General features: G+C 33.7%; 1 protein-coding gene across 7 annotated transcripts in view; it reads left to right on the top strand.

Moving 5' to 3' along the window:
- Positions 1-971: 971 nt before the first annotated feature.
- Positions 972-27,384, top strand: part of LOC121727707 (homeobox protein cut-like) — a 118,701-nt gene continuing 92,288 nt past the window's right edge. For 6 of the 7 annotated variants that reach the window (XM_042115678.1, XM_042115679.1, XM_042115685.1 and 3 more), the window contains exons 1-2: positions 972-1,295; positions 15,032-15,398. In XM_042115678.1, the coding sequence (XP_041971612.1) occupies positions 15,276-15,398 (123 nt within the window). In that variant the 5' untranslated portion in view covers positions 972-1,295; positions 15,032-15,275. Of the gene's footprint in view, positions 1,296-15,031; positions 15,399-23,131; positions 23,167-27,384 lie in introns of those variants that run through there. The other variant, XM_042115681.1, reaches the window with a different exon arrangement.

Below are 27,384 nucleotides of genomic sequence, written 5' to 3' on the forward strand. Positions count from 1 at the left end.
ACAAACGCGATATTTAATAGTCTTTATATGTTTTTATCTTTTTTTTATATTGTACATTTAAATACATATTTTTGTTCTTTTAAAAAATACTGCTTCTCAACTTTTTTCAGTGGACTCTACCTTTTTTTTTTTAATTTCCTGATGGCTGATGCAGTTTGAGTTCTGAAGAAAAATGTATTCGCTTAATTAATTTACTTTTTATTCAATATTTAAATTCTTTTAACTATATAATATATTAAGATTACTCACAGAAAGCGTGATTATAAAATATCGAAGAAAAAAATATAAATTGTTATGATTGCAAATACAAGGAATGTTTTTACAGTTTCGTAATCTTACTGTATTTACTAATAAAAAGTTATGAACTATTGTGAAGAAAATCGAATTACAATACAATCAAACCCAGTAACCGAATTTCGGGTGGCGCGAAACAAAAACTGACCTACATCTGCGCCCTACCGAGTTCAGCCACCCCTGCCGACTGAGACGCTCCCTACGCATCTTGCCCTTCGCGTTTCTGCACCTCAATTATTTCAAGGTGATGGCCTGTCGATGCATCCAATTAATACCTATCAATAAAAAAAAAGTATTTACGTACATAGAGTATCTATGTAGAGCACGACAAAAAGCGTTCGGACACACGGAAAGTAAACAAATACCAAGACGTAGGTGCCCGGTCAGCACACCGGGCAGTCGATTGCGCCGCAAAAAAAAGCGCATCCTATTATCGACTCCAACAAAAGGACTTGTGCAGCGATACCTAAGTACACATCTCGATTCATCGTCTCGACTCGATCCGAACCGATCCTATTGGCGCGCCCCACTGTCGCCGCGACGGAACGAGACGCAAGGCGTGATTTTTTAAGCGAGCGACAGAGAGGGAGACGGTCATCTTAGCGACCGAGTAGCGTCCCACTGGGCGGGGCGCGCTAAGGAGTGAGCCTCAGATGCGCGTAGTGGGGCTTCGTCCACAGGATCGCACTGCAGTCGAGTGTCGCGGGTCTGGCGCGCGGCCGCGGACACCCGCGTTCAGGATCACCTTACGTAATAACTACAAGGATCGCTAATTATTAATTAATCGATTGTGAAAGTGAACTTTCGATACGTGATAATTACTCTCTCAAGTGAACTCCGTGTTTTGATTTTTTTTTCTCGCATTATTGGACAGTGTTTATTTTGATAACAACATTTTGAACTGAGTGTTTGGACAATTGTTGAAACTGTTGGTTTATTGACTTGCTGTGATGAAAGCAGTGGAGATATTTTATGATTTCAAACAGTGACTTCTGATACCAGTGAGTTTTCAGCTGTTTCATTTTAAATGTTTTTATTTAGTTTTTGTTAGCATGAAAAGTGAACATTACATTGTGTTACATTGTTTACAGTATGAAAGTATTTATTTTGTACGGAGTTACAGTGCTTATTATAATTATTCAATTTTTTTTTAAATAAAAAAAAACTTTAAAAAATTAAAATTTTCAAAAACTTTATGTAACAAAATATCTTTAAAATAATGACGTGGTCATAATACAGTTAAGAGTTTCATGTTGGATATTAAAATTTTCAACAATGAAAGCATTGATTGAAATATATTTTTCTGAATGGCGACGGCCGCAACTTAGGATCAGCTGAACGGAGTTAAACACTTTGAGTGTCAAACAAAGATTTAAAAACTCTACCTTTATGATGGCAAACATAACTTACTATTATGAGGTTACAAAATAATTACAAAACAAAAAACAAAACAGTTTTTCTTGCTTGTTATTTTTGTCTAAGTACATTTTATTACGAAATACGATTTTAATACCAAATAATGATTCTCTACTTTAATTGGAGAGTAATTTTAATTTCATTTTATTGTAAACTCTACTTTTTTGTTGCAAAATAATATCTAATACTTATTATTTTTTCTTTAATGACACATATTATGAAGATCAAAAAATACTTAAATGTTAATAAAGAAATCGTGACTGTACATTTTCTGACAAATAAGTCTCCGGAAAAAATATAAATTGATATAATATTATATGATAGTAATATTCAATAATAATATTTACACTATTTCAGCAAAAAAAAAATTGACTAGTTATTATTTCGAGACAATACTTTCTATAATTGATTAATGTTGTTATAGGAAGTATAATTTTAATTAAACACCAAATAAACAGAAAAACCTGCATTCTTCATTGCGGTTAATAATAATTGTATTTTATAGTTAATCCAACTAAAAGTTATTAAGTTGATAATTTGGCTGCAGTGATATCGATTTTTCTCAACAATGACTAAAGCTAAGAAATTAAACTTCATTGTCAGTATTTATCATGTCTTTATCTATGAATTACCCATAGCGTAACACGATTGGTCAACTTTTGTAACACAGAATAATTAAAATCAAAAATACCTTTATAAAAACAGGGATTCTAATTTTGCCAACAAAGGAGAGTGATTTAAGCTTCCAAAATTTGTACATAGATCAGTTCAAGCATACACTATAATTTGCCCATTAGCTTATATGAAATATATTTATGTTTTTTAAATTAAGCGACAAAACCATTTTGTCGCTTAAGCCCTTTCCATTTCTTGTTTTCTATGAGAGGCCGGGCCGGCCTCTCATAGAAAACAAGCGATCTAAAACATATCCAAAACGATTTTTTACTTTAACGCGGCGTCACCTTAAATGTAATTTTTGTGAATAAAATTTCATCAATGTAGAGCTTTATAATATCAATGTGACATAAATTTTCTAACTGTACGGTTCTTATTAGATTATTAATATTAACGGTAGAAAATAACATTAATAGTATGAGAATAATAATTAATTATTATATTCAAATCCGAAATACAATATTAGCGAAAGATATTCAACAAGCACTGTGTTCCTGTGTTGTTTTTTTCCAGTGATTTATTTTTCTCTCCATTTGGATATCTTTTTTTTTGTATTTTTTTTATTTCGTGTGCAGTATTTATAATCAAAATATTATTTATTGTTTTCTGTATGTAATGTTTTGGATTTCGAAAATAAATTTTTGAAAACGGTTACGGTTACGGTTTCTCGTATTTATATTTTTGAAAATTAATATGTCATTGCCTAGTCTAATTTTATACTCTATCTCGGTCTATATTTAGATCGTATATTATTATTGCATCAACACATGTTGAACGACATCTCTATGGCGCCCTCATGTGATATAACTTCAAGATCATTATGAAAATTATTTTTATGCGTTACAATTTATTTTTGTATCACGCAAGAAAAAATTAACTGAGTTTAAACGTTTTTATAATGACTTTATTGTTCATACTTTTCCATTTGCACGAGGCTGCATTATATTTTTGCGTGATTCTTTTCTTTGCAAATAAAAAAGAGATTGCTCGAAAAACTTTATAATTATGTTATTATGGTATTGTCTATAATAGTTTGTATAATATTATCGGAATCATTAAAATTATAAGATTCTAACAAATGTAGAGTTTGCATCACACGTAGTTGGGTTTTTGTATTAATTAGTTTCCATTGAACATTTTCTTTTGCAGTTATTTTCCTCATTCTTAAGACCTTCACTCAAAAGGCTTTAGAGGACATCCACCAAGTTCATTTATTAAATTATTATTTCTTAACGTTTATTTAGTTTTAGTGTATTGAAATTTATATTTTTCAATTAACAAAGTATATATTTTATATGTATGGATTTTACAGTTAAATTTGCCGTTCCTTGTAAATTATTAATTTTTGTGTCAATTCTTTTGTTTATTGTCGTATTCATTACATACAGGCTAATTTTAGAAATTATGTCACGAATTTCACAATGATAAGTTTCACTGATAAGATACTTTACAATTTCTTTGTTTTACCTATTTAGGAGTTGGTTATAATATAATACAGGTTGTAATTTGTAATATAGCTTATATGACTTATATTTTTTTCTTTCGAACTTTACGCTTATATGTGTCGTTTATTTTCTTTGTTATTGGATGTGTTTTTGTTCGATGTATTTTTAGATTGATCGGCATGAAAATAATTGTTGTTGATATAATAGTAGTTGATATAATATAATCACCTTAAACGGTAGGTCTAAATAAATTACAGATAAATTTAATGATACGTTAAATTTTAACAACAAATATGAATATTTATATGAATAGTCTAAAAACATTTTCATACTTTTTTTTAATTAATCTTTGCAGTCTTGACCTAAGCCTTAACTCGCGATGATGATGATGATATAGAGACCTTGTGAAAAAGTATGTTAGTTTGTTTATGTAACGCTATCATCGTACCGGATGCAATATCAATAATCGTGACACACGAGAATATTGACACTAGAGACCGGCGTGGGAGCTGCGAGCCGACACCCCATCTCACCACGGTCACCACTTTGTTACCATCACCATGTAACCATCATCATGTCACCATTTACCATCACAAGTCACCTGTAGCTCATTCAAACCCATTATTGAGCTTTTATGGGCATGATCACCGAATAAGTTTTGGGCATTATGAACAAGAGAAATCTTATAGTCGTCAAAATTTTGTTTTGAATTAAAAAGAGTTAATTTTTACTCTTTAAACTTCCTAATACAGAGAATTTGATGAAAATACTTTTGGATCAAGGACAAAAAACATAATATTATGTAAAGTTGTATTTGAGAAAAATAAATTTGAACAAAAAATACTTTGATGAACATCAAAATGTTTTTTGGAATTGTAGACTCGCCAAAACTTTGGACTTCATTCTTATAAGAATTGTTTGCTGTAAATAAAAAGTGATTTTTTATTCTAATAAAAAGATACAATATTATATTCTTTGATAATAATAATCAAAGAATATAATATTACAATGTTGAAACTGGGAAGGAGCTTGAAGTAATATTTATATAATAAATTGTGTCTCTACATTTTCATAACTGTCTATGCAGCAGACCTTTTAGATTATTTCACCTCTTTATAATCTTTATGAGGCCGACTTAAGGTCCACAATCACAAAAAGTCTAATCCAAAATAACTATGAATGGTGTGAATATGTTGACGCAGTTTGTTTTTGGTGTTAGCGCCATCTCTCGACGAGTAGGTGAAAACATTTCTGAGAGTTTTTGGAATTTGTATTGTACAAGTAAACAAGATGTTTGTGGAGCATAATATTGTGTGCGACGTTATGTTATGGGTTTTATTACAGTCGGTTCATTTTTGCTACTTACGCTTATTAGTGAATAATAAAAAGTTAGGTAACTTTCAAGATATTTTTTTCCGAGTACATGAATATGAATTAATGCTTATGTGAAGTAATTGAATACAACAAATAGCTCCTTTTGTTTACTGCGGCAATATACTGATATACAACACCCTCGCGCGCCACCGAGTGACAAGCGGAAGCGGGTAGCGATTTAAATTAGGGCACAAGACTATATTATAAATTATAATCATTCAAGCATGACGTGTCGATGATAAATAAAAAAAGATGTAGGTTATGCAACGGTATGAAAATCCTTAAATATCTTAACACTAATAGCACATTACATAATAATGAAACATACCTTCCTTCGATACATTTAAACGATACAGACTAGTATAATAATTATTATTATGATTATGTGTAGGTTAACGGTAAAATGCTATACTTAGTACAAATTTGTTTTCAAATTCAGTCAAAAAATGAAAAACGATAAAAAAAATATTATTATAATATTTACAACTGTCCTCAATCAAGTGTTTTAATATTTTAGAACAGAACGCTAGCGCTCATAGTTTACGCCAATGTCAGTGCGAGGTTGAAATTTATTGAAATCTTGACCTTAACACGTCGTAGCAAAACACATTATGCAACAGCAAGAACCGTGAGAAATTCCTAAAGACTCAATATAGCGGCGATAAGCGAAGATCGTCTGTGAATCTATTGTTTAGTTTAAACAGAACATATTTTATTCATACCTAGTGGGTATTATGTACTAAAAACTAGCACTATTACTTGATTTTAGCATTTTGTCACCATAACTTTAGGAGTCTACAATTTTTTAAGACATGAAAATGTTAGTCTTCCGAATAATTTAAAAATGTACCGCGAAAAAAGAAATCCTTTATCAAAAACATTTTTTTCTATAAAGTTCAATTCGATATAAAATGAAAAAAAAACTTTCATAACACCCGGAAAGCACATGTGCACGCCAGAAAGAGTCAAATCTACATGCTGAAAAGAGACGGATTCATTTTTTCACAAAGAGACGGTACGCCACATGTTTTGTTCGAAGAGATCAATTCAAAATAAAAAAGTGTAATATTTATTGGAAATATTATTGTAATTACAATCATGTGTTAGTTCCCTCGTTACGACTGTGATAAACTCTGAATTAGACATCGCAATGTCCTTAGATGGTTATATGAAGTTATATCCTGTAGGCAACTCGATTTTTACTGATTAAATTATATCAATTACCATAGTATTGTATTGATTAAAGATTTAGTAAGTATGTACTTACATCTTTTAATAATATTATGGTTTTCTTATCTGGGCGCACGGGAGTGCCCCCGCCAAGATGAGCCAAGCGAAGCGCGCAAGGGCACTACCTACCTTTTCTCGAAACGTTTCGTCGTATTTTCTAAAATTTCTTGATAAATTCTAAACTTATTTTTTTTATTTATTTCAGTTTTAACACAATACTAGATAACAGTTAACTTTCAGATCAACAACTTTAAAATCTCAGATGTTTTAGCGAGTACTTTGATTGTTTGAATACTCACATTAATATTATTAGATAAGATATTATGTACGTACAGCATGATTTATTACACAATTTACTATTATTTATTAATATTTATACAATAATTTAATTTATATTCTGATTATTAATTTCATACTTTTTGTAAATTACGCTTGTGAAATAAGCAATAATATAAGTACTCGAAACTTCTTTAAAGGTATAATATTATTTTGATGAAATCACTCAACCTACTCCATGAAGTAGTTAAATAACATATTTACTTCCTGAATGAGATTATAGATACCTACTACTTACCTAGGTACATGACTTGGGCAAACATATTTGCTGCTTGAGCTAAGTTAGAAAACTCAGTTTTAAAGGAACGGAACGGAACGGTTTTAGAAATATAAATTTATTTATTAAATTTAAATTACGCCACAAAAACCATTTTGTCGCTTACGCCCTTTCCATTTCTTGCTTTTCCATTTATTGTTTCTATGAGAGGCCGGGCCGGCTTCTCATAGAAAACAAGCTATCTAAAACATATCCAACACGGTTTTTGACTTTAACACGGCGTATAGAATATAGATGTTAACTATTGAACAGTTGTGTTGAGACCATTTTGTACTGATTTTTTTAATCAACTGTTCAACAGGTGTTTAAATATTTTGTATAGTAAGACCGATATACGATATAGTCCTAACTCCTCTCTCTTCCTCCGTTCCTCTCGCTTCCTCCGTTCTCAATTTCGTGCATTTAGAACTTGCAGAGCGGCTAATGAATGTCAACGATTGATTGCGCTTCATAAGCGCTCACGGATTGACATTTCCAACGCTGGCACGGTGTCAAAACATCGAACCATTGGCAGATGACACTTAAATAATTACACCAGAGCCGATGTAATGCAATTATTGCGAAGTGCGGACTGCCAGAAAGTATATTATTAAGCCATTAGGATCTATATGTGGGTTACATCAATCTGCAATGCTATTTGTAAAACACCTGGGCTCGTCAGAGAAATCATATTAGATATGACATATTAGTATTAAGTAATTCATTTATTTGAAAAGGACACTTGAAATTCAATTTCAGGTTTCTCTGCCCCAAATTCAAAATGATTTTTTTCACTAATGTACTACTAGATACATTTACCTTTTATTACTTAGCGATTAAAAAGTAAATGTAGTAGTAATAAAATTCGCCAGCCCTGTAGTAGCGCCACTGGTAAAAGTAAGTAAATCCTTAAGTATACTCGGGCCTTCATGGGGCTTAAGATTTAACCTTGAATACTACCAGAATTTAGATTCTTGAGAGTGACAGAAAACAGGAACCTCTTTTAGTTTTTAAGAACTTTAAGATACTTAAAACTAATCCCATAAACTACGTCCTTCAATATTTTAATTTATGCACATCCTACGTGAGATTAGATACCCATAAACAATATTATTATGGGACTTAGAACTAACATGATACTCGGTAAATCAGCGCCGCGTTGACATGATTTGTTTGTGTTCAGGCCGCCCATTTTTGTTCAAACATATTGCCATCATAACATTATGTCAGACATTAGAAAGCATTAAATCATCTTAAAATATTTATATTCACTAATAATATTATAATATTTAATTGCCACGTCTATGTGTTTGATAACAATATAGAATTTATTAAAGCTAGTAGAATTTGATTGACATGCAAGTTTGAGTATATTTAAAATCTTCTAGTTTCAGAAGTTAGTGAAAAAGTACCTGGAGTATTTTCCTGGGACAAAAAGTATCCTATGTCCTTTTCCGGGACTCTATTTCTATTTCTTTAAATACTCAAGTATTTATTATAGTATTAACTTGATTATTATAGCAAGATATTAAAGTATAAAACTCATGCTTATTACAGTAGCATGTTTATCCCAAAATACACCTCACCTTCGAGGGTGAAATGATATAATGCGTCCGCAATACGGTGACCATGTTATAATAATGTTGGATGGTTTGTCAAAATACTATATAAATATGACTCATTCACTATCTCATTCATTATCACAAAAAACAGACTCGTTCTTTGTGAAAATTAATTTTCATAAAATAGGTACAAACTGGGGGTAGTGATCATAAAATATAGACAGAAGTCAGAACTCTTATGTCAAAATACTATGATAAATAATATAATATTATTATTTAAGACTTTACCAATGAGTAAGTTGCAACACCCAATAACATGAATGTTCTCCTTACCGGTAATTAGAAAAAAAAATTGTTACTACATTTTATAATGAAAATAATAAAGCATCATTTTACAATTATAAAATGTAAAAATAGTAAAACATAAAGATAAAGATAAAAATAAAGTATCCAACAAAAACATTAATGGTTGTCACTCTATGGATTAGTACAGAAATATAGAAATGTCATTCGAATGTCGATTTCTTTTTTTGTCTCCCCTTCGTGGGCTGAGCTAAATATTACTATTATCGTCGTATCGATCACTTGTTTTTTGTATATAATATAATATATTTTTTCTTTTTATAATACAGAACACACTTTAATGACTTAGAAAAGAAAATACAGTCATCCTGATTTGCTAATTTTTATTGTTGTTTATTTTTGGTTTTCATATTATTACATGAATCATTCACATGGGCGTACCGAGGGGGGGGGCAGGGGGGGGGGGGGGGGGTTACCTGGATCATGATGACGTCCCTACTAAGTAAATTATCTAGTACTTTTATTTTTTTATGAAATAAGGGGGCAAACGAGCAAACGGGTCACCTGATGGAAAGCAACTTCCGTCGCCCATGGACACTCGCAGCAGCAGAAGAGCTGCAGGTGCGTTGCCGGCCTTTTAAGAGGGAATAGGGTAATAGGGGAAGGTAGGGATAGAAAGGGAACGGAATAAGGGAGGGTAGGGAAGGGAATAGGGTAGGGGATTGGGCCTCCGGTAAACTCACTCACTCGGCGAAACACAGCGCAAGCGCTGTTTCACGCCGGTTTTCTGTGAGGACGTGGTATTTCTCCGGTCGAGCCGGCCCATTCGTGCCGAAGCATGGCTCTCCCACGTCTAAATGTTATGTTTGCAATAAGTACAATATTTTTACAACTAAAAATTATTACTTTTTTATTCTTTATAAACACCTAGCTTATAAATAATCTGATTTGCCCCCCCCGGCCCAGAACCTGGGTACGCCCATGATCATTCATGTAAACTCTTTTGAATTTATGAAAATTTTTATCACTTGACTTTTTTTACTCAGTATCACTTTATCACCATCTAGATACTCGTAATATTATCAACAATGAAAAAAAAAATGCCAATATTTTAAAAAGGATGACCGTTAACCAAATAGTAGCACGTGTCAATTAACGAACGAAAACAATTCGATCACGCGATGTTAGTCGATTGTCCGATGTCTCGATTATAGAGCGATCGGCCGAATTGATAGTTGACAGTTCAATGTCTCGATACAGCGATCGGCCGGGCTGATAGTTGATAGTGTCGAACGTGGCATTTTGCCTATTACCTAATTGAATAGTGATAGCTTTCGTTTATCGTTTCATTATATTTCACCTTTCGATATCATTGTTATTTCTGTTGTTTGCTACATTAACTTAATTGATTTGTATAACAGAAACGAATAAATATTTAGTGCATTAAATAAAAATATGAATGAAGCTAACTAAAGCTAAGGACCACAATTCTCGTATAAATTCAATAATTCAAGAATACGAAGAAATAACTGTTTTGTAACAGTTATTTCAACAAGGATCAAGATACAAGATTGATGTAATATGTAATTAATATATTAAAAAAAAATAAAAAAAAAAGTGTCCATGGCGTGATGGACCACAATTAATTAAAATTCATAATATTATTTCAATTATCCTTGGTGCGAAAAATCTAAATAATAATATAACAAAAAAAGTATATGGACGAACAGTCCATAGACGGCCACAATTTTATAATAAAAAAAAAATATGTAATACTTATATAGATTGAAGAATCTTGATGTATACGATGGAGTTCTTATAAGAAAAAATAATATTCTAACCGATAGGTTTCGAATTCAAAGAACTGACGTGCAGAGCTCTTGAACACACAGAGATCGTCACTTTGCAATGCTCTGCTTCACACAAGAGCCTTTTATTCGAAAATCCATCAATCAAAGTACTGCCGTGTAATAATCGAATTTCCGAACGTCGAGTGCAGTCTAAAGCGCAAATGGGAGAACCACAATAAAAAAAGACGCGCCCCGAAATATGACTAATATCTGTTTCACAGAGTTCAATGTCGATGCCTATGGAACAAAAGGAGGAGCGATGGGGGAAAGGAATTCAAAAAAGGAACTCGTGTGTTTCAGCAACATGTCAATTCTGATTTAATGTTTATCGAATGCACTTTGCAGCTTCATGTTTTGGTGTAGGTATCCGTTTTATGTATTTATTCATTTTGATCTCAAGGTAATGACAATTATTAATAATTATAAATTTTATTGTGTTTGCAAAATGTGTTTTTTTTTATGAAATAAGGGGGCAAACGAGCAAACGGGTCACCTGATGGAAAGCAACTTCCGTCGCCTATGGACACTCGCAGCATCAGAAGAGCTGCAGATGCGTTGCCGGCCTTTTAAGAGGGAATAGGGGAGGGTAGGGATGGGAAGGGAAGGGAATATGGGAGGGTAGGGAAGGGAAAAGGGTAGGGGATTGGGCCTCCGGCAAACTCACTCACTCGGCGAAACACAGCGCAAGCGCTGTTTCACGCCGGTTTTCTGTGAGAACTTGGTATATCTCCGGTCGAGCCGGCCCATTCGTGCTGAAGCATGGCTCTCCCATGTGTTATCAGTAATTAGAACTATTAGAGCTATGTCGTGTAGAGCTATGTTAAAATTGTAAAGTTTTAAGACGTAATTTTAATGTAATCTTTCAAATGGTAACCAAATGACAAAGTTTCTAATAATTGGGTCTAAAATGTGAATCGACACAAATGCCGAGTCAAAAGCATCGATTGAAAGGGAACTCGCCAACTTTTCCTCACGAAACCTCTTCCGATGCACGATAGATTTTACTATCGTTCTCATAGACAAACTTCTTATGTTGACACAAAACGACATGGTATTGAAAATTGAACTCTAAACCCGTGTCTTAAAACCTATATATAATTTTATTGTTCTGTTCCACCGTTGTCTATTGTTTCGTATTGTGAAACTTTACGCGCGTGATCTTTTCCATAGAAAAATTTATGACAGTGATAAAATCGACTGGTCCTTTTCTCGACAGAACTAAAACCGTCCTACTTTTAGGTTTAATGACAATTTGATTTGAAAGACTCTGACCAGTTGCATTTCTAGGAATCATAAAGAAATTGAGTTCCTGAGTAATATTTAAAACTTTAATTTTTGAGGTGAGCAAGAAGGAGAGCTAAAAAGGGTATTTACCGTCGGTAGCCAAATTATTATACTCACAGTTTGAAAAAAGTACATTTTTGTGTCTAATAGGTAACATTGTTATCTTTAAAAAAGTTAATAATTTTTTGGCGTTATAGTAAGGTGTGGAGTCCTGCATAAATATGCAGACGTATTGTCTAGCTACTATTCAGCCATCTGGTGATGGAGAGGAGTTTGCAAAATTCGCATGTATTGGTCTCGGCATGGTTCCTTCAGCCAAATATAGTCGACCCTTTGAGCTAATCTCGCCCCATATCGTAACTGACGAAGGAGGTTTCACTCGTTCAACAACACAGCTTTCATCAAAATTTTCAAATGGCTGCGGTGAAGAAATTGGGAATTGTCCTAGCTAGGATCTGAATCAATTGGGTCGTATTAAAGATACGCCTTTGACCCCATAATTAAAAAAATGCAATTAAAATAATTTGTTTGCCTCCTTCTAGTATTCCTTAGTCCACGCATTGTCTGGGTAAACTTTGGTTTTTCAAAGGACGGCAAGTGGCAACTACTGAAATCACTCACACTGAGTTTATTAATTTGGCCACCCACTGTATATATCTGGTACCAATTGAAAAATGTATCAACCAATAAAAAATATCAACAGCCGAATAAAGGAACTCCTTATTTTTTACACAAATTTGCAAATACCGAATTTTGATTACCCATAGAATAAGTGAACCAATAAAATACGCTGTGGCATTTTGACAGCTGACCTTCTGAAGAGAAGACAGCAAACGATGTATTTGACTTTATAAAATTTAAATTTATCGATTCAATAACATGAAAATAGGGAGGGCGCGACATCACGCGAGTGTCGTGACCTTATCGATGACTCTATTGTCGCCAACAAACGAATTTACTTTAAAATAATACCGGGGAATTCCGGAAAATTGTATTTTTATTGCTCACTCACAGTTTTATTGCTATAAGTTTCATATTCGTGGTAAATTATTTGCACAAACAATACAAAAATGATAGAAGTAAACAAAGTGTATCGATTGACAAAAAAAATTCTGGTGCCATAGTTTTGAGGATATTTTCAAACATTCCATAAAATAATGATGTTCAAATACCCTACACCTACCTAGTATCATAATAGACATATTCTGTCTACTCTGCTAGTACTTACCTACGTTACAAATTGCTATTATTGTGAAAAAATTTCTTATTTTTTTTTAAATTTATGTATGTAAAATAGACGCGTGTAAGATAAAAAGCATTACATTAAACATAAGCATTTAACATCTATTTTTAGAAAATGGCTAATTTGAATGTTTATTTTTGTAACTCTGACGAAATAAGTGAGTACACAGTATGTTTGAGTATTAATTCAACAGTTAGTGGAAAGTATGACTGCGTTAATAAGCTTTGTGTGACCCGCCGCGTCGGTTCCTTATCTCTACATCTGGCCTCCCCTACTAATGAATATTAACTAATAAACTGTTGTGTAAAGTAAGTTCAAGTGGGAATAATATCTATGACTCATTACGACCGAATTAAATAAATTTCATCGACCGCGTCCCGACAGCGGGCACTTCCCTAAATCGAATATTTTAAAATTATTATTATAGGTAATAAAAAATATTTACGACCACCATGAATAATGGATTACTCCGCAGTAATACACGAGTAATTCATAATTAATAATAATAATGTCTTATTTAAAATTTTTTGGAGGCAGCATAATTGGATTATAGGTACGTAATATGTACTTATAACGTTTGAAGGCAATAAATGTTTAAAATAAATATTTTAGCCTTCATTAAAATGAAGATTACACAAAGTATGAGCATATTTTAATTATTAAATTTAATTAAAGTCAGATTTCTGATAAACAAATAATTGTTGTTAATTAAAAGTATGGATAAAGACTTGGCTTATTATTTCATTACGTATCGTGGTTAACGATATTTGAATTTAAATTTTCCACAAAATAGTGTTGTGAGTGAGAGTGACCATATCGATAGTTATTATCGAATCGATCGAGGCCGTTCGTGCGGCGTGTAATCCTGTTTGCATATCGTCGCACGAAACTCCCGCACTTATCATGTTTATTGATTGACACGCTACTAATTCACCGGCCCCTACCGTTGCCACCCCTGGCTGGTAAAATTAAATGAAAGATCTGCACCTAAGATTTGTATCGATGAGGAATATTAGTACGGGCAAGACTTCAGCTTAAAGTTATGGATAACATTTACTTGTCCCTACCAAACTTTCTGGCCGTTGACTATATTTTTCTGAATATATTCTGAAAAATGACTTTCTAATAATTTTACGGTGTAGATTTTTTTAATTTATTTACCTACTACGTTTGTTTGAAGGAGCTTTAAATATTTGGAAGGACAAACTATTTACATATTAAAGCACGTTTGAATTCATTAAAGTCGTTGCAGCTTTACCAATAGTTTAACCGAAATTCGACAGTTATTATTGAAAAGGGTTACGGACAAAGCAGGAACGAACGAGCCGGCGTAATTATTAGACACCTGCTGCTTTACACCTTTATGAATGACATAATATTGTAACTAATAAAGTGTCTTAAATGACTTCTTAGGTAATGTGTGAAATAATTTACTGTCAGCACAACACTAACATCGACTATTAGTTTTTATTAATCCTCGAGATGATTGAACCTGAGATCGACTAGCTTCATTAGTACCTCCCAGACTATATCGATCAGATCTTCTGACAGAAAAATTCATGAATTGCTCAAAAATAAAACCGTGTTAACAAAGAACTTCTTTACCCTCGCCGTATGATTTCTTTTTTCCTTCTTCGCTATCAGGCTGAGCATCAAACATAACCAAATTAGTTTCGACACGAACACCCCAGTGGCCGATTGTCTGCCAACTCACAATGGAATCGATATAAAACTTCCCCTTTCAATACTTTTTTCTGTTTCAGGTCGTCAGGCACAACACAATAAGAAACTGACTTCGATAAAGAAACGACACGCGACCGAAAACGAACAATCCGATATCGAACATCGATATTCGAGCTTATTCAACTCCGTCGTAAAGTATCAACACCCGTCGTAGAGAGAAATTAAAAATGAAAATGTCACATTTGAAATTAGAATTTGGCGTATGCGCTGGAAGAGGGTGACGGATCATTATGCGCCGGGAGTGAGCGCGGTGCGGTCGTCCGGATGCACCCCACCGGCGCGGCCAGCCTGCCCGCCGCACCCGAGGCGGAGGTGCAAGCTATGCACTCAATGGACTGGCTCTTCAAGAAGGAAAGGATATATCTCCTAGCGCAGTTCTGGCAACAGGTAAACGACCCGAGTCCTTAGCGTTCTGTCAGATGAAACAATAACAAAGGGATGTATGGATAGGAACAAAATCAATTAATAGCGACGCATTAAAACAGTAATTAACCCGTAACCTGGGGTCGGGCATTATGGGAACCAATTATATCTATTGTTACTACAACCGTTAAGCAAATATCTGATCGACTTTGAACGGTAGATATGATGAAACTTGTACCTCGGTGAACTGTTTGCAAACGTAGTAAACTAATTAAATAAATTACACGTGTTATGTATGCAAATAATAAAAATTAAAAATATTAATTCAAACACAGTATCAAGGTCAAGAAGGAAAAAAATAAGTACAAAATATACCTTGTTAACTAGTTACTCATCGCGCATGTTCACATAACAATAAAGAGGATTGTTTTGAAGAATATTGTTATCATGTTAAAATAGCATATTATTATTGAGTCCAACTTTTGACCTTCTAAATATTATAAACTGTGGCGATCTAATAGCCAATAGGTATGAAAAAAAGCAAAAAAAAATGTTTTTTTTTTACAGATAACAATTTACAATCTTATAGTCACTTCTGTGTACGAAAAGAAAATTAAACTGTTATACAAATCCAATACAAATCTCAAATCGATTACATTTCAATAGTAAATTCTATGACTAAGTCGACATATCGCAATCACGTAATGGCGTCTGATCTACAGTTCAACATCGATTTCAGATGGTGTCAATAATACACAATCATAGGTTAGGCGTTATTATCATTGCGACATGGTACCGGGTCGACCACTATTAGTTAGCTGTTCTGCATTGTGATTCGATATCGCAACACACAACTGTTTATTTAGTTCTACTCGTAAAGTGGATTTACTTGTTGAAGTTTGCAATGCTGTGATACCAAACTAAGACATACATCCTCAAAAAACTGCTGTTGGCATTAAATATTAGTTTGAGAAAAATGATAATAGACCAATTAAAAAACTTCTAATCGATATAGACATTTCTATTTCACTTCCAATAGATGTTCACACATAAAATATAATAAAGCAGCACGCTACGAGCACAAAATTATCCATAATAGCAAGGAATATGAACAATAGAGAGTATTAAAATCGCGATGTGAAATAAATATTCATTCTCGTTCAAGGAACGGGGCTCGCTGATCGTCCCAATGATACTGCATATTTTGAATGCTCGGACCGATAGTATTGTTTTAGTATTACTAGCGAACCTTACTAGTCTTATATTGATTAAAAAACATATTTACATTTAAATTTCCATATGCCGTGCTCGGTGTACTTATCGATTAGAAGTTGCAAGGACGTTTTGTTTTAATAGCATGTATTAAGCTGCTTGGAATTCTGCGACGCGTCCCAACTGAAACCGATTGAATGGCTAATACTTAGCCGTAAATGATTAACGTCCGATTGAAGTATCTATTAGACGATAATGAAGACCGAGTTTCAGTGAATCGACCTGCAACTTTGTGAGAAGCGATCGAGGACGTGTCTCATAGAGATCGTGACACAGATCTAAATATTGTCGGCGTAAAGATCAATATTTATTTAGTCGTAGCTCAGTGATCATAAGCCAAATGTGTTGCATACCTATTTATAAGTACTATGATACTCATCTGAATGATTTTAGTGAGAAAAGCAAATACTAATAAATAAGCTCGTTGAAATGTATACCTGTCTAGTGTCTATATTATAATGAAGCGCCTGTTGTATAGCTGGCTCGACTGATCGCAATTAAACGCCAGTAAAAGGTAATCGCTTTCTATCAAAACCAATACCAATAAACGCACCATTAGCCACCCATCTCGGAGAAACGCTTAAAACCGCATCAGGCCCGAGACCTGTTAATACAACTAATAATTAACATCAATAAACCGACAAGACGACGCCGTCAATCGCTCGTTTATTATTCGTATTCGAAAATACGGATGCCCGATACGTTCGATCGTTTTACAACGATTATTATATGCAATTTGGTTCGCTTTTATGGTCTACGGTAGCTCCTTTTATATTTTATAACATACCCGACCTTCGGTGTTTTTATGTAAACGATTATCATTTTTATTGCGTTTTAAATATATTTATAAGGTTTGCAGAGAAAATTTAAAAAATGAGCACTAATTAAGACTGCAAAGAGTCACCGGCAGACATCCGATTCTAATTAATCGAGTCGATATATCGCCAGATCGTATCGGTTCGCACTGTAAAAACCGCATTTCCCTACTGACCGCGGAATGCTATTGGTCCCAATGTTCCCACAGCCTTGATGTTCCGGAATGTTTGCTGCTGTTTTGGGCAAAAAGTCGCGCGCTTTCTCAACCCGGGATAGACTCCACTGCACATTTCTAAGACTACGTCACACGTTTTTAAAGCGAGTGCTTGTGACGCTAGAATCTGAGAAATTGGACGACATCCATTAGAATTCCTGTTATAGCTTTATTATCTTCTCATCCATAATTTTGTTAATAAAAGAAATTGTCGGTTACATATTAATTTATGTGTAATTTTTTTACTTTTCATTATTAAGAAACTTTTGATTACTGTTTTACAAGTTCAAAAAGGCTGCAGTTCCGACATTAACAACGATAAATACAACTGAGAAATTACTACCAGGAATAAGGGGATCCGAAGCAATCAGATCCAGACATTTAACAACGATGCCAAAAGCTTAACCTGTATTTAAAAATCGATTGAAACCAAAAAATTGTCACTGACAAATGATTCGGACGCCTTGAGGTTAAAATTACGAATTCAAATCTTCGAATTTCGAACAAAAACCGCCATTAACGGTCGGTTGTTAGCGTTTTTTCCGACGTTTCGGAACTAATAGTGTTTTTTGTCGATATGTTTGTACTAATCGATGCATTGGTCCCGATAATTCGATTTGCACTCCACCCACCGAGTCTATGAGTGGGCGTGCCTATCGATGCTTTATCATTAGTGCGTTACTGAACCGTTAAACGCTCTCAACTTTTACCGACATTTTTATGTTCGAATAAAAACTATTCGATTTTTGAATCGTGAGTTAAATAACTAAAACTACGGAATACGACTACGGAAAATGTAATGGTTTCATCGTGATCTATATTTATTTCCATTTACTGCTCTCTGTTTGATGATGCTTCTCTAGGCTCTGCATCTGAACCACCTATTAGATTATGATATTCATTATTCAAGTGGTTGTCGTTAAGCTTTAAACACGGCTCTACGGTAGATCCAAATACATTATATTGATGGCATAACCACCAGGTTCTCTCGATAATTTAATAAAAGAAAAAAGAATCGATTGTGGTTGATGACGGTCCATGGTACACTGTCGAATCATCAAGCACTGATGGTTTTTTAATGATATTTTTCACAATCGTTCCGATCATTGATGGTTATTAGGTATAGACGACCGCCTTAAGATACAAATGTACCAAGAACTATACTTATGATTGTTCAGCGTTGGATTGTCGACTTTATTACTCGGAAATAAGCTTGGTTATACATGATAGCTGACAAGCATAAAAATGAAGTGGTGTCGAAAGTAATTTTAAATGTTTTATTTGATTTATAAGAAACAATACATACAATAGTAAAGGACAAGTGTTAAGGAAACGTCGTAATGATACTCCTGTTAAAAAAAAGTTGTGTCCGCAAAAAGAGTAGAAAAGAGAGTCACAAGGCCCAAAAATAGTGTCAAATATCTACAAATTACAAAACATCATTTAAAATGCTGTCGAAATTGTATCGCGTGCCTATAATTTCTCATAAATCGACGGATGAAGTAGAAGATTCTTGGCAAATATAATGACGTCGTCTACGTGCCGCCTAGTGATCGTATATTTTCAGAAAGACAGATATTTCTTTTATTAATGGGATCGACATGCTCGAGCAGCCGGTTGGATATCGGGATTCAAATTTAGAACGCATGTTCGAACTCTTTCAAAAGACGCTCTAGAATCGAAAACAGCGATTAGTTTTAAGTGTCGCCGTTCGAACTTTAAAAATATGTCGCACGTTCGGATTTTATATTTAAATTTAAGGCGGGAGAATGCGTTCTATTTTTCGTCCGTTTTACGATGTTTGTCATTAAATGATTTTCATTGCGTAACTAAAAATCGTATTATTTTAAAATGCTTTTCTATAAAACAAGATTCAGATTGCAGTTCACGCAAAAATTAAGTTGCCGTTTGACACAACAAGAATGTCTAAATTGGAATACTTAATCTACTTAGGTGCTATGTTGTTTTAAATAGAAAATGTGTATTAACGAGCACCTACTATAAGTACACCGAGAATGGGTTAACTCAGTCTTCAGAGAAATATGGTGGAGGTATTTAAGTCGCAATTATTTTGTTTAATCATCAGATTCTCGAGAGCGAAATGTTTATCTACCTTCAAATTCCTGTAAGGTATGGGTCTGACATTTTAATTCCTCTCTCGATGCTTTTGACGTATCTTAGCCGTGGATTTGTTTTGGGGACTTCAGTAATCAGTTTGGACTTACCGTTGGTCACTCCTTTGACATAAAATAGACCAATAATAATTGATTTGACTTTTTTCTGTTTAGTAGTTTGTGACTTCCATCATCCATGGCATTAATGACTTTCATAATACGATTTCAAATGGTTTATTACAGACACTGAATATGTATGATTGAAGAAGACATACGAATATGACGGTAAAATAGTACTAGATGATAGCTGGCAACCTTGAATTTGAGGTAATATGTGTAAGAATCTGATGAATTTATGAGATAAATTCATCTGCTAAGACAGTAGCGATCAGCTTGTCAACAGCTCCTATATTCTCGTGAACACAATGCTGTAACTCTGTAGTCATCGTAGATCCATGTAGTCATTGAATATGAATAATAATAATAATAATAATATAACTCTTTATTGCACACCAAAATACAGTACATAATACGAAAGATACAATAATAAATATTACTAATTGATGTACAAAAGGCGAACTTATTGCTACTAAGCAATCTCTCTATTATTCATCTCTAATTTATAATATTTTTATTTTGATATTTATATTAAATAAATGTCATAGAATATAGAAATAAATCTAGTAATATTTTTGTAAAATGTGATGTTCCAATACGTAATAATGATTTTCAATGCTGCAGTCGAAGTCAAAATTTTTATTCATGAACAAACTGTTTTACAACACAGGTGTAATAGCTATTTGAATATCGAATCGTGCCGTGGGATGTTCTAAAACTAAATTTAAGTAAAGCGTTTGTGGTCCGATGCTAGTTCGATTAAAAAAAGTAATGCGTTCGAAAATAGAACTGAACAGCTGAGGAACGACATCTCACCGATTTTTATTACCTCCTTCGCATGTTTACGATCACTTTAGGAGATCTAATAGATACGTATAAATAATAATATCTCATCGCTTCCACTTGCATTAAACTTAATAAATAGATCATAAAATTTTATACCTTTGAGACAGTTTTAAATAAATTGAACAAATAACTAATATCGAGTCAAACTTATCAACACCAATATTTAACATCTAAGTCTATGCTATCGACCTCATACACAAGATAGACAAATCAAAATAATATGGTAAATGAGTTTCAAATTTTGAATAGCCATGCATATTTTCTCATTTTGGTTAGTTGGAGCTTGGAAGAAATTATAACAATAAATTATTATATTATCATCTTTTCATTACATAAGTTATTGCCACATTTTAACTAAACTACGATAATCTCTAACTCGTTTCAGTACAGCCCCCGTAGACAAGTGGCAAAACGCTTACGCTAACGCTAACGCTAGCGCTACAAAATGTATGGATTTGACATTAGTATTCGCTAGCGAAGCGATGACTTATGTCAAATCGCATACATTTTGTAGCGCTTGCGTTAGCGTTAGCGTTAGCGCTTTGCCACTTGTCTACAGGCCCTGATAAATTTAATTAAATTCGAAAGAGGATGTTTCAAAATTAGATACGAACATTATCAATAAAGTAGTAAAATTTAAAACTATTAAACAGATTTGTCTAATGAGTATTTATTCAGAATCAGCTAATGTGAATTGTGAAGCCGGTTTTAAAAGGTTTTTTATTCATTAGCTACGGGATCAGAAATCCATTCGATCGAGTCATTCAAATCTCAATCAATAAATGAGCAATATCCTTTGCAAACGAGGTCACTTATCGAATGAATCTATAATCGAAATTAGAGACTACTGTATGAGGATTAACGATCGAGTTCCTTGTTGCATTGAATTTATTCAAATTAAAAAATAAAAATCTCAAAGACGCTCGTTTGAATCAAGAACGGAAATCAACCGTCGTGACCGATTGTGCGAAGTGTGAAAGGATCGATTTAAAATGGAGCATTTGTTCGGCCCTTTTGAGTTTTGACGTTTTTCTCTATTAAAACGGAACAATGAGTACTGTCTTTATAAATTAGAGGTCAAGAATCGATGTGTGCATATAAAAGCAACACAAATAAAATGTCTGAAGAGTGAATACTGACGCTCACTGGATTAATGCGCTGCAATGTAAATAACTATTTAATAATAAAAATTGATGTCAGCTCTTCAAAACAGCTTAGAAATTGACATATTATTGTTGAGTAGAAGTTAAGTTAAAAAATATTTTATTCAAAATCTCCACCGTCTATCAATTAGACCTAAATGCAAAATTTATTTTTAGTTCTCTACAAAAACTCTCTGATGTAGGTACTAGGTACCTTTACAATTTACATACTATGTAGCGATATTATCTATCAGTCGTAAAATAGCAGTTAATAAACATTAAATTTTGAACACGATTGATTAAGTATTTTAAGTAGTTATTAATGGTTATAGTACAGCAATAAAAATTAAAGCTTCGATTACATTTAATGCTACTTTTGTAACCATACAAATGCTTACAAAAGTAGTTTAAAAAATAAAATTATTTGAATGTCTTGTTTTTAATCCTCATGCGTTGCTTAATTTAAAATGACGTTCTTGATATATCTTAATTATGTAATCTAATCTTATATCTTTAAACGAGCAATTCTTGTATATATATATATATAAGAATTGCTTAGTATAAAGGGGGTTTCGGGGGCGATTAATCGATCTAGCTAGGAATCATTTTTAGATTTAGATTAAAAAATGTCATTTTCATCGAATACCGAGCTAAGCTCGGTCAAATAGCTAGTATATATAAAACTCAAAGGTGACTGACTGACATCTATCAACGCACAGTCCAAACCACTTGACGGATCGGGCTGAAATTTGGCATGCAGGTAGATATTATGACGTAGGCATCCGCTAAGAAAGGATTTTGATCAATTCCACCTCCAAGGGGTTAAAATAGGGGATGAAAGTTTGTATATAACAATACTTCTTAACGCGAGCGAAGCCGCGGGCAAAAGATCGTTACATATAATATGTATCGTATTTATGTCAGAGAACTAAGATCCCTATAAGTAGCATAAGACATAATATGGGGTATATTTGTAACTTTTAAAAAGTTTATTTGATTTTTCCCCAATACGCTATGAAATGCAAATAAAACCCGAAGCACTTAAGCATTTTCCAAAATTATTTCAAAGTTACAATTCCCTACACTATTTTTAAATGGATTTTTTATGTCACGTAATAAAATTATTTAGAAACTATAAAATAATCCCTTCGTGTTTAGTTCTTTTACGAGGGCCCGCATTACTTATTTATAATATAGCGTGATATGTTATGTTATAATAATCGTATTTTTTTTCAGGTAATATGAGAGTCGCACTGAACCAAATGAAAGATGTAAGTACAGACGTAACTTTCATTTATGCCAACGTATGACGGCTCTCGAACGTAATAACAGAGACTGACAGAGAGTCGTTGACAAAAAATCAATAAGTGATTTGACATCCCCAATCGAAAACGAAAAGAAAGGCATAATAGAAACACAGAGACAATTTTTAACTTCGGGGAGTCCCCGGATGAATTTTGAATTTAGAACAAAAAGAGATCGAACAAATGCCCCAACTTTGGCGGGGGCTCGCCGCGTGAAAATTAATTATTAATTTGTTTCCTTTGCTCCTCTCCAAAGGGAAACGTGTAGTGTCTTTGACTTTTTATAATTTTCCAATTTATTTTTCAGTTTTCGTTTGCAAATATAGACGGCGATAATTTCGAAATAAACGAAGTTTTTGTCGATCAAACTGAAATTAATAAACAGCTATTGGCATTAAAATTAAAGCAACAGAAACAAAAAAATACGACGACACGTTGCGAGCGCCTCCCGACGGGATAGTAAAAACATCAAAGGAGTGTCATAATAGTTCGAAGGGAAACCCGCACTTTATTGACTGTGTGTGATCCTTTTGCAAACAGGGTGCTATTGTTTTAGTTCGTTTACAACTCAGTATAGTTTATGTGAGTTTTACAATATTGTATAGCTCCCTTGTACGATACAGCGGGTGATCTACGGTTGACTCACGATTTGTTTAATTTTAGCATTTTTATTATTACTTACTATTATTATTTTCTTGTTTAAAAACAACTATTATTGCTTAGGTACATTGCTTTTTATTATTTTTCAGTTGTGATTGTAAATCAACCAAAATTTCATATTGATACATATTTTTAACCCCATATTTACATATCTACTGTTTAGTACAACAGCAAGCACTCTGTATAACCAGAAAAAACTGTTAATTTTGATACTCGAGTAGCACCCGTGATTTCTATATTTCCGTTTCACAGTCGACAGTAAACCGAATGTGTATTGATATTATCACCACCACCACAATGGCGCTGGACAAAAAACCCATCATCTACTAATGTTGTTTCTTATACCACGTGTGTGGGAGGATGCAGAGATACTGCATACAATAAAGACGCGGCTATGGAGTTTTTTTTTTTTTTTTTAAATGAAATAAGGGGGCAAACGAGCAAACGGGTCACCTGATGGAAAGCAACTTCCGTCGCCCATGGACACTCGCAGCATCAGAAGAGCTGCATGTGCGTTGCCGGCCTTTTAAGAGGGAATAGGGTAATAGGGGAGGGTAGGGAAGGGAAGGGAATAGGGGAGGGTAGGAAAGGGAATAGGGTAGGGGATTGGGCCTCCGGTAAACTCACTCACTCGGCGAAACACAGCACAAGCGCTGTTTCACGCCGGTTTTCTGTGAGAACGTGGTATTTATCCGGTCGAGCCGGCCCATTCGTGCCGAAGCATGGCTCTCCCACGTATAAATATAATACGGAGTAAATTTCTTAATATCGATAAGTATAAATTGTAATACAAATTCAAGTTAGCATATTTCATTATATATAAACAAATCTGAACCTTCTTATTATTGCCATACAATTTTACAATACAATCAAAAGTAACTTTTTCTCAGAAACACATTCATTCAATGCTACAAACAGAAACCCTTTAAATTGAAAAGTTAGCGAAAGTATTACGATTAAAATCGACATTTATTTTGCAACAAATTTCCAATAACACCAAGGAATCAAACAAAACAAAACAACAGCGAAAAGTTGAGCAAACGAATAAGATAAGAACAAGGGGCAAGAAACCGCACCGATTTTCCCGAACATCTACGAGCGATGTTTACAAGTCGAAAAGAAACCCTCCCCTCGCGCCGACACAGGTAAAGAACTACTTAAAGAATTTTTTTCGCAAACGGATCACGTTCGATGTCTCTTAAGTGAGCCATCTTTGTTTCCTCCCCTCTGCGATTTACGCGCGTAAAAATATTCACCAAACCTGCTTATTGATTCTTCATTCTGATTTGGAATATTTAATGGTTTAAGGGTTTTGGGAACCAATTTAAATTCTTCGACTTAAGGAAAATTCTTTTTATTATTCCTGTCACTGACTCTAATAATGCTTACCATTTGTATTTGTAACTCTGCAATGGACACCGAATTAATATCATTGAGAAGATTTAGCTTACAAATAAGGAAATATGGACAAATTAGATGAGGTCTGAAGATGAGGATACAATAATCTCAGCAAAATGTTTGTTAGAAAATCTCGTTCGTGTATGTAATAGTACTCATTTGAAAACAATCACGCGATGCGACCGTGGTGACCGGCTGTCCCGACCAACATCAATTGATGGCCTATTATCAGATAATACAGATCAATCCGTTCTGATTGCAAAGTCGATCGTTAGCCAATTGAAGACGATTTAACCGTACATTGTGACCACGTTTACAGTACTACTTTGTACGATTTCAACAGCTCTTTTTTCATCTTCAATAGATCGAATCTCTTGCAGATGAATTTCCAATCTCACGCTCCATTTCATCAAACATAAAATCACCTTTGAGACCTTTGACAGTAATATTATATTTTGTTTAAATTGATAGAAGATTTTTTTGAAGTGAAATTAAATTTTGCTTCTGGTTTTACGTATCAACTATTAAGTGAATTTTTCACATAAATTAATATTCGTCTAGACGTAAGGTGAGCCCAGTTTTTAATTTGAATAAATATTCTCATTCATAAACACACGAGATTCTCGGATTCGTATTAAAATAGCAATTTCATTTCCAATTAATTCTATAAAATAATAAATAACGATTCCATATAGGCACGGTTTAGAATGTTTTCATTTAAAAGTCTTACGATTATGAGGCTTTATAGGTATTTATGCGTCGTTAACCCACATCAATTCGGCTTTAATGCATAGAATCGATCGTTTGACAAACGATAGAGTCAACTACCGATAGGGTCCTAAAATTTTATTGACCATAAAAAGCTTACTTATACGGACACCGCTGACTCTTGGCACGTATTGAACTAAAATTTAAACATTAAAATTCGATATTACGAGCGATAGTTCTAATTTTACGACGGTTTAAAACTGGACGATGGACATTTTTTTTAATAAACGACTCGACGAAAAACAGCCGTAAAATCTTCCATTAAAAATATCTTTATAATTCTTTTTGGTCGGTGCATTATGATCGTAGATTATTTAGTTTTTGTGGGTGGATTTCAACAACGGTTTCATCGAATCTATTAATTACGGATTCATTTACTTTCTAATACGATTGTGGGACCCAATTTAACATAAATAAAATTTTTATTGCACTATCATTGGAAGAGTTTTAAATTGGAAAACCACAAACAAGAAGTCAACGAAATACTACGTTTCTTCTGAAAACATTGTTACTATGTCAATAAAAATAATTTTCATAAGCGTGCAACCTTTGGAACCGAAGAAACTAAGAATTTCGCTTTATCATTAAGAATTAAGGACATGTAATTAAAGCGAGTAGGACAACAAGAGACACGTTTAATTCGCTTGTTTATTACCGTCAAGCTTAAATATTGTCAACACCGATCGGGAGATAACATAAAATTAAAATCATACATAAAGATACTCGCAAAAACTCGATTTTATACAAATCGAACCGGTTCCGTATGAAAGGAGGTTCTGTATTTCAAATTCCTGCCAAGGACACTCGGTCTCGAGAAGACAATGTGCACGATGCGTAGCTTTTTAATTGTCAAAATTGTCGCCTTTGAGTTTGCCGCGACGCTATCGTTCGCATGCCGATCCTCGATTCGATTTTTCGATCAGACTAAGTTTTTGTACGTGGCACTTTGTAATTTTTTCGATGCTTTTTTGCCGACCGTATTTACTGCTCTTTATTGCTGTCGATTGGCTACTTAATGATGGCATAAAATGCAACCTCGGTATTAATTGGAAGTTATTCGGAAAACGTTTGGAGGTCGGCAAATATTTTGAAAATATTTGTTCACTTTTCATATATTTATTATTACCTACGAATATTTCGGCTGCATTCGGTCGAAGTATCGTTATTCGTTCTAAAGTGGTAGAGGTTGAGCATACGTCAAGATGACCATGACCTCGACGCGTGCGACGGAGGAAGTAGGGGGCTTGATCGATTACGCCTCAGACAACCCGTTGTGCTAACTGACTATTGAAGTTATGGAACGAATCATTTTATTGCCATTATATGATTGATTCATGGAGTTAAATCAGCTATCTTAGA

The sequence above is a fragment of the Aricia agestis genome, chromosome 6 (genome assembly GCF_905147365.1).
Source record: "Aricia agestis chromosome 6, ilAriAges1.1, whole genome shotgun sequence".
Lineage (NCBI taxonomy): Eukaryota > Metazoa > Arthropoda > Insecta > Lepidoptera > Lycaenidae > Aricia > Aricia agestis.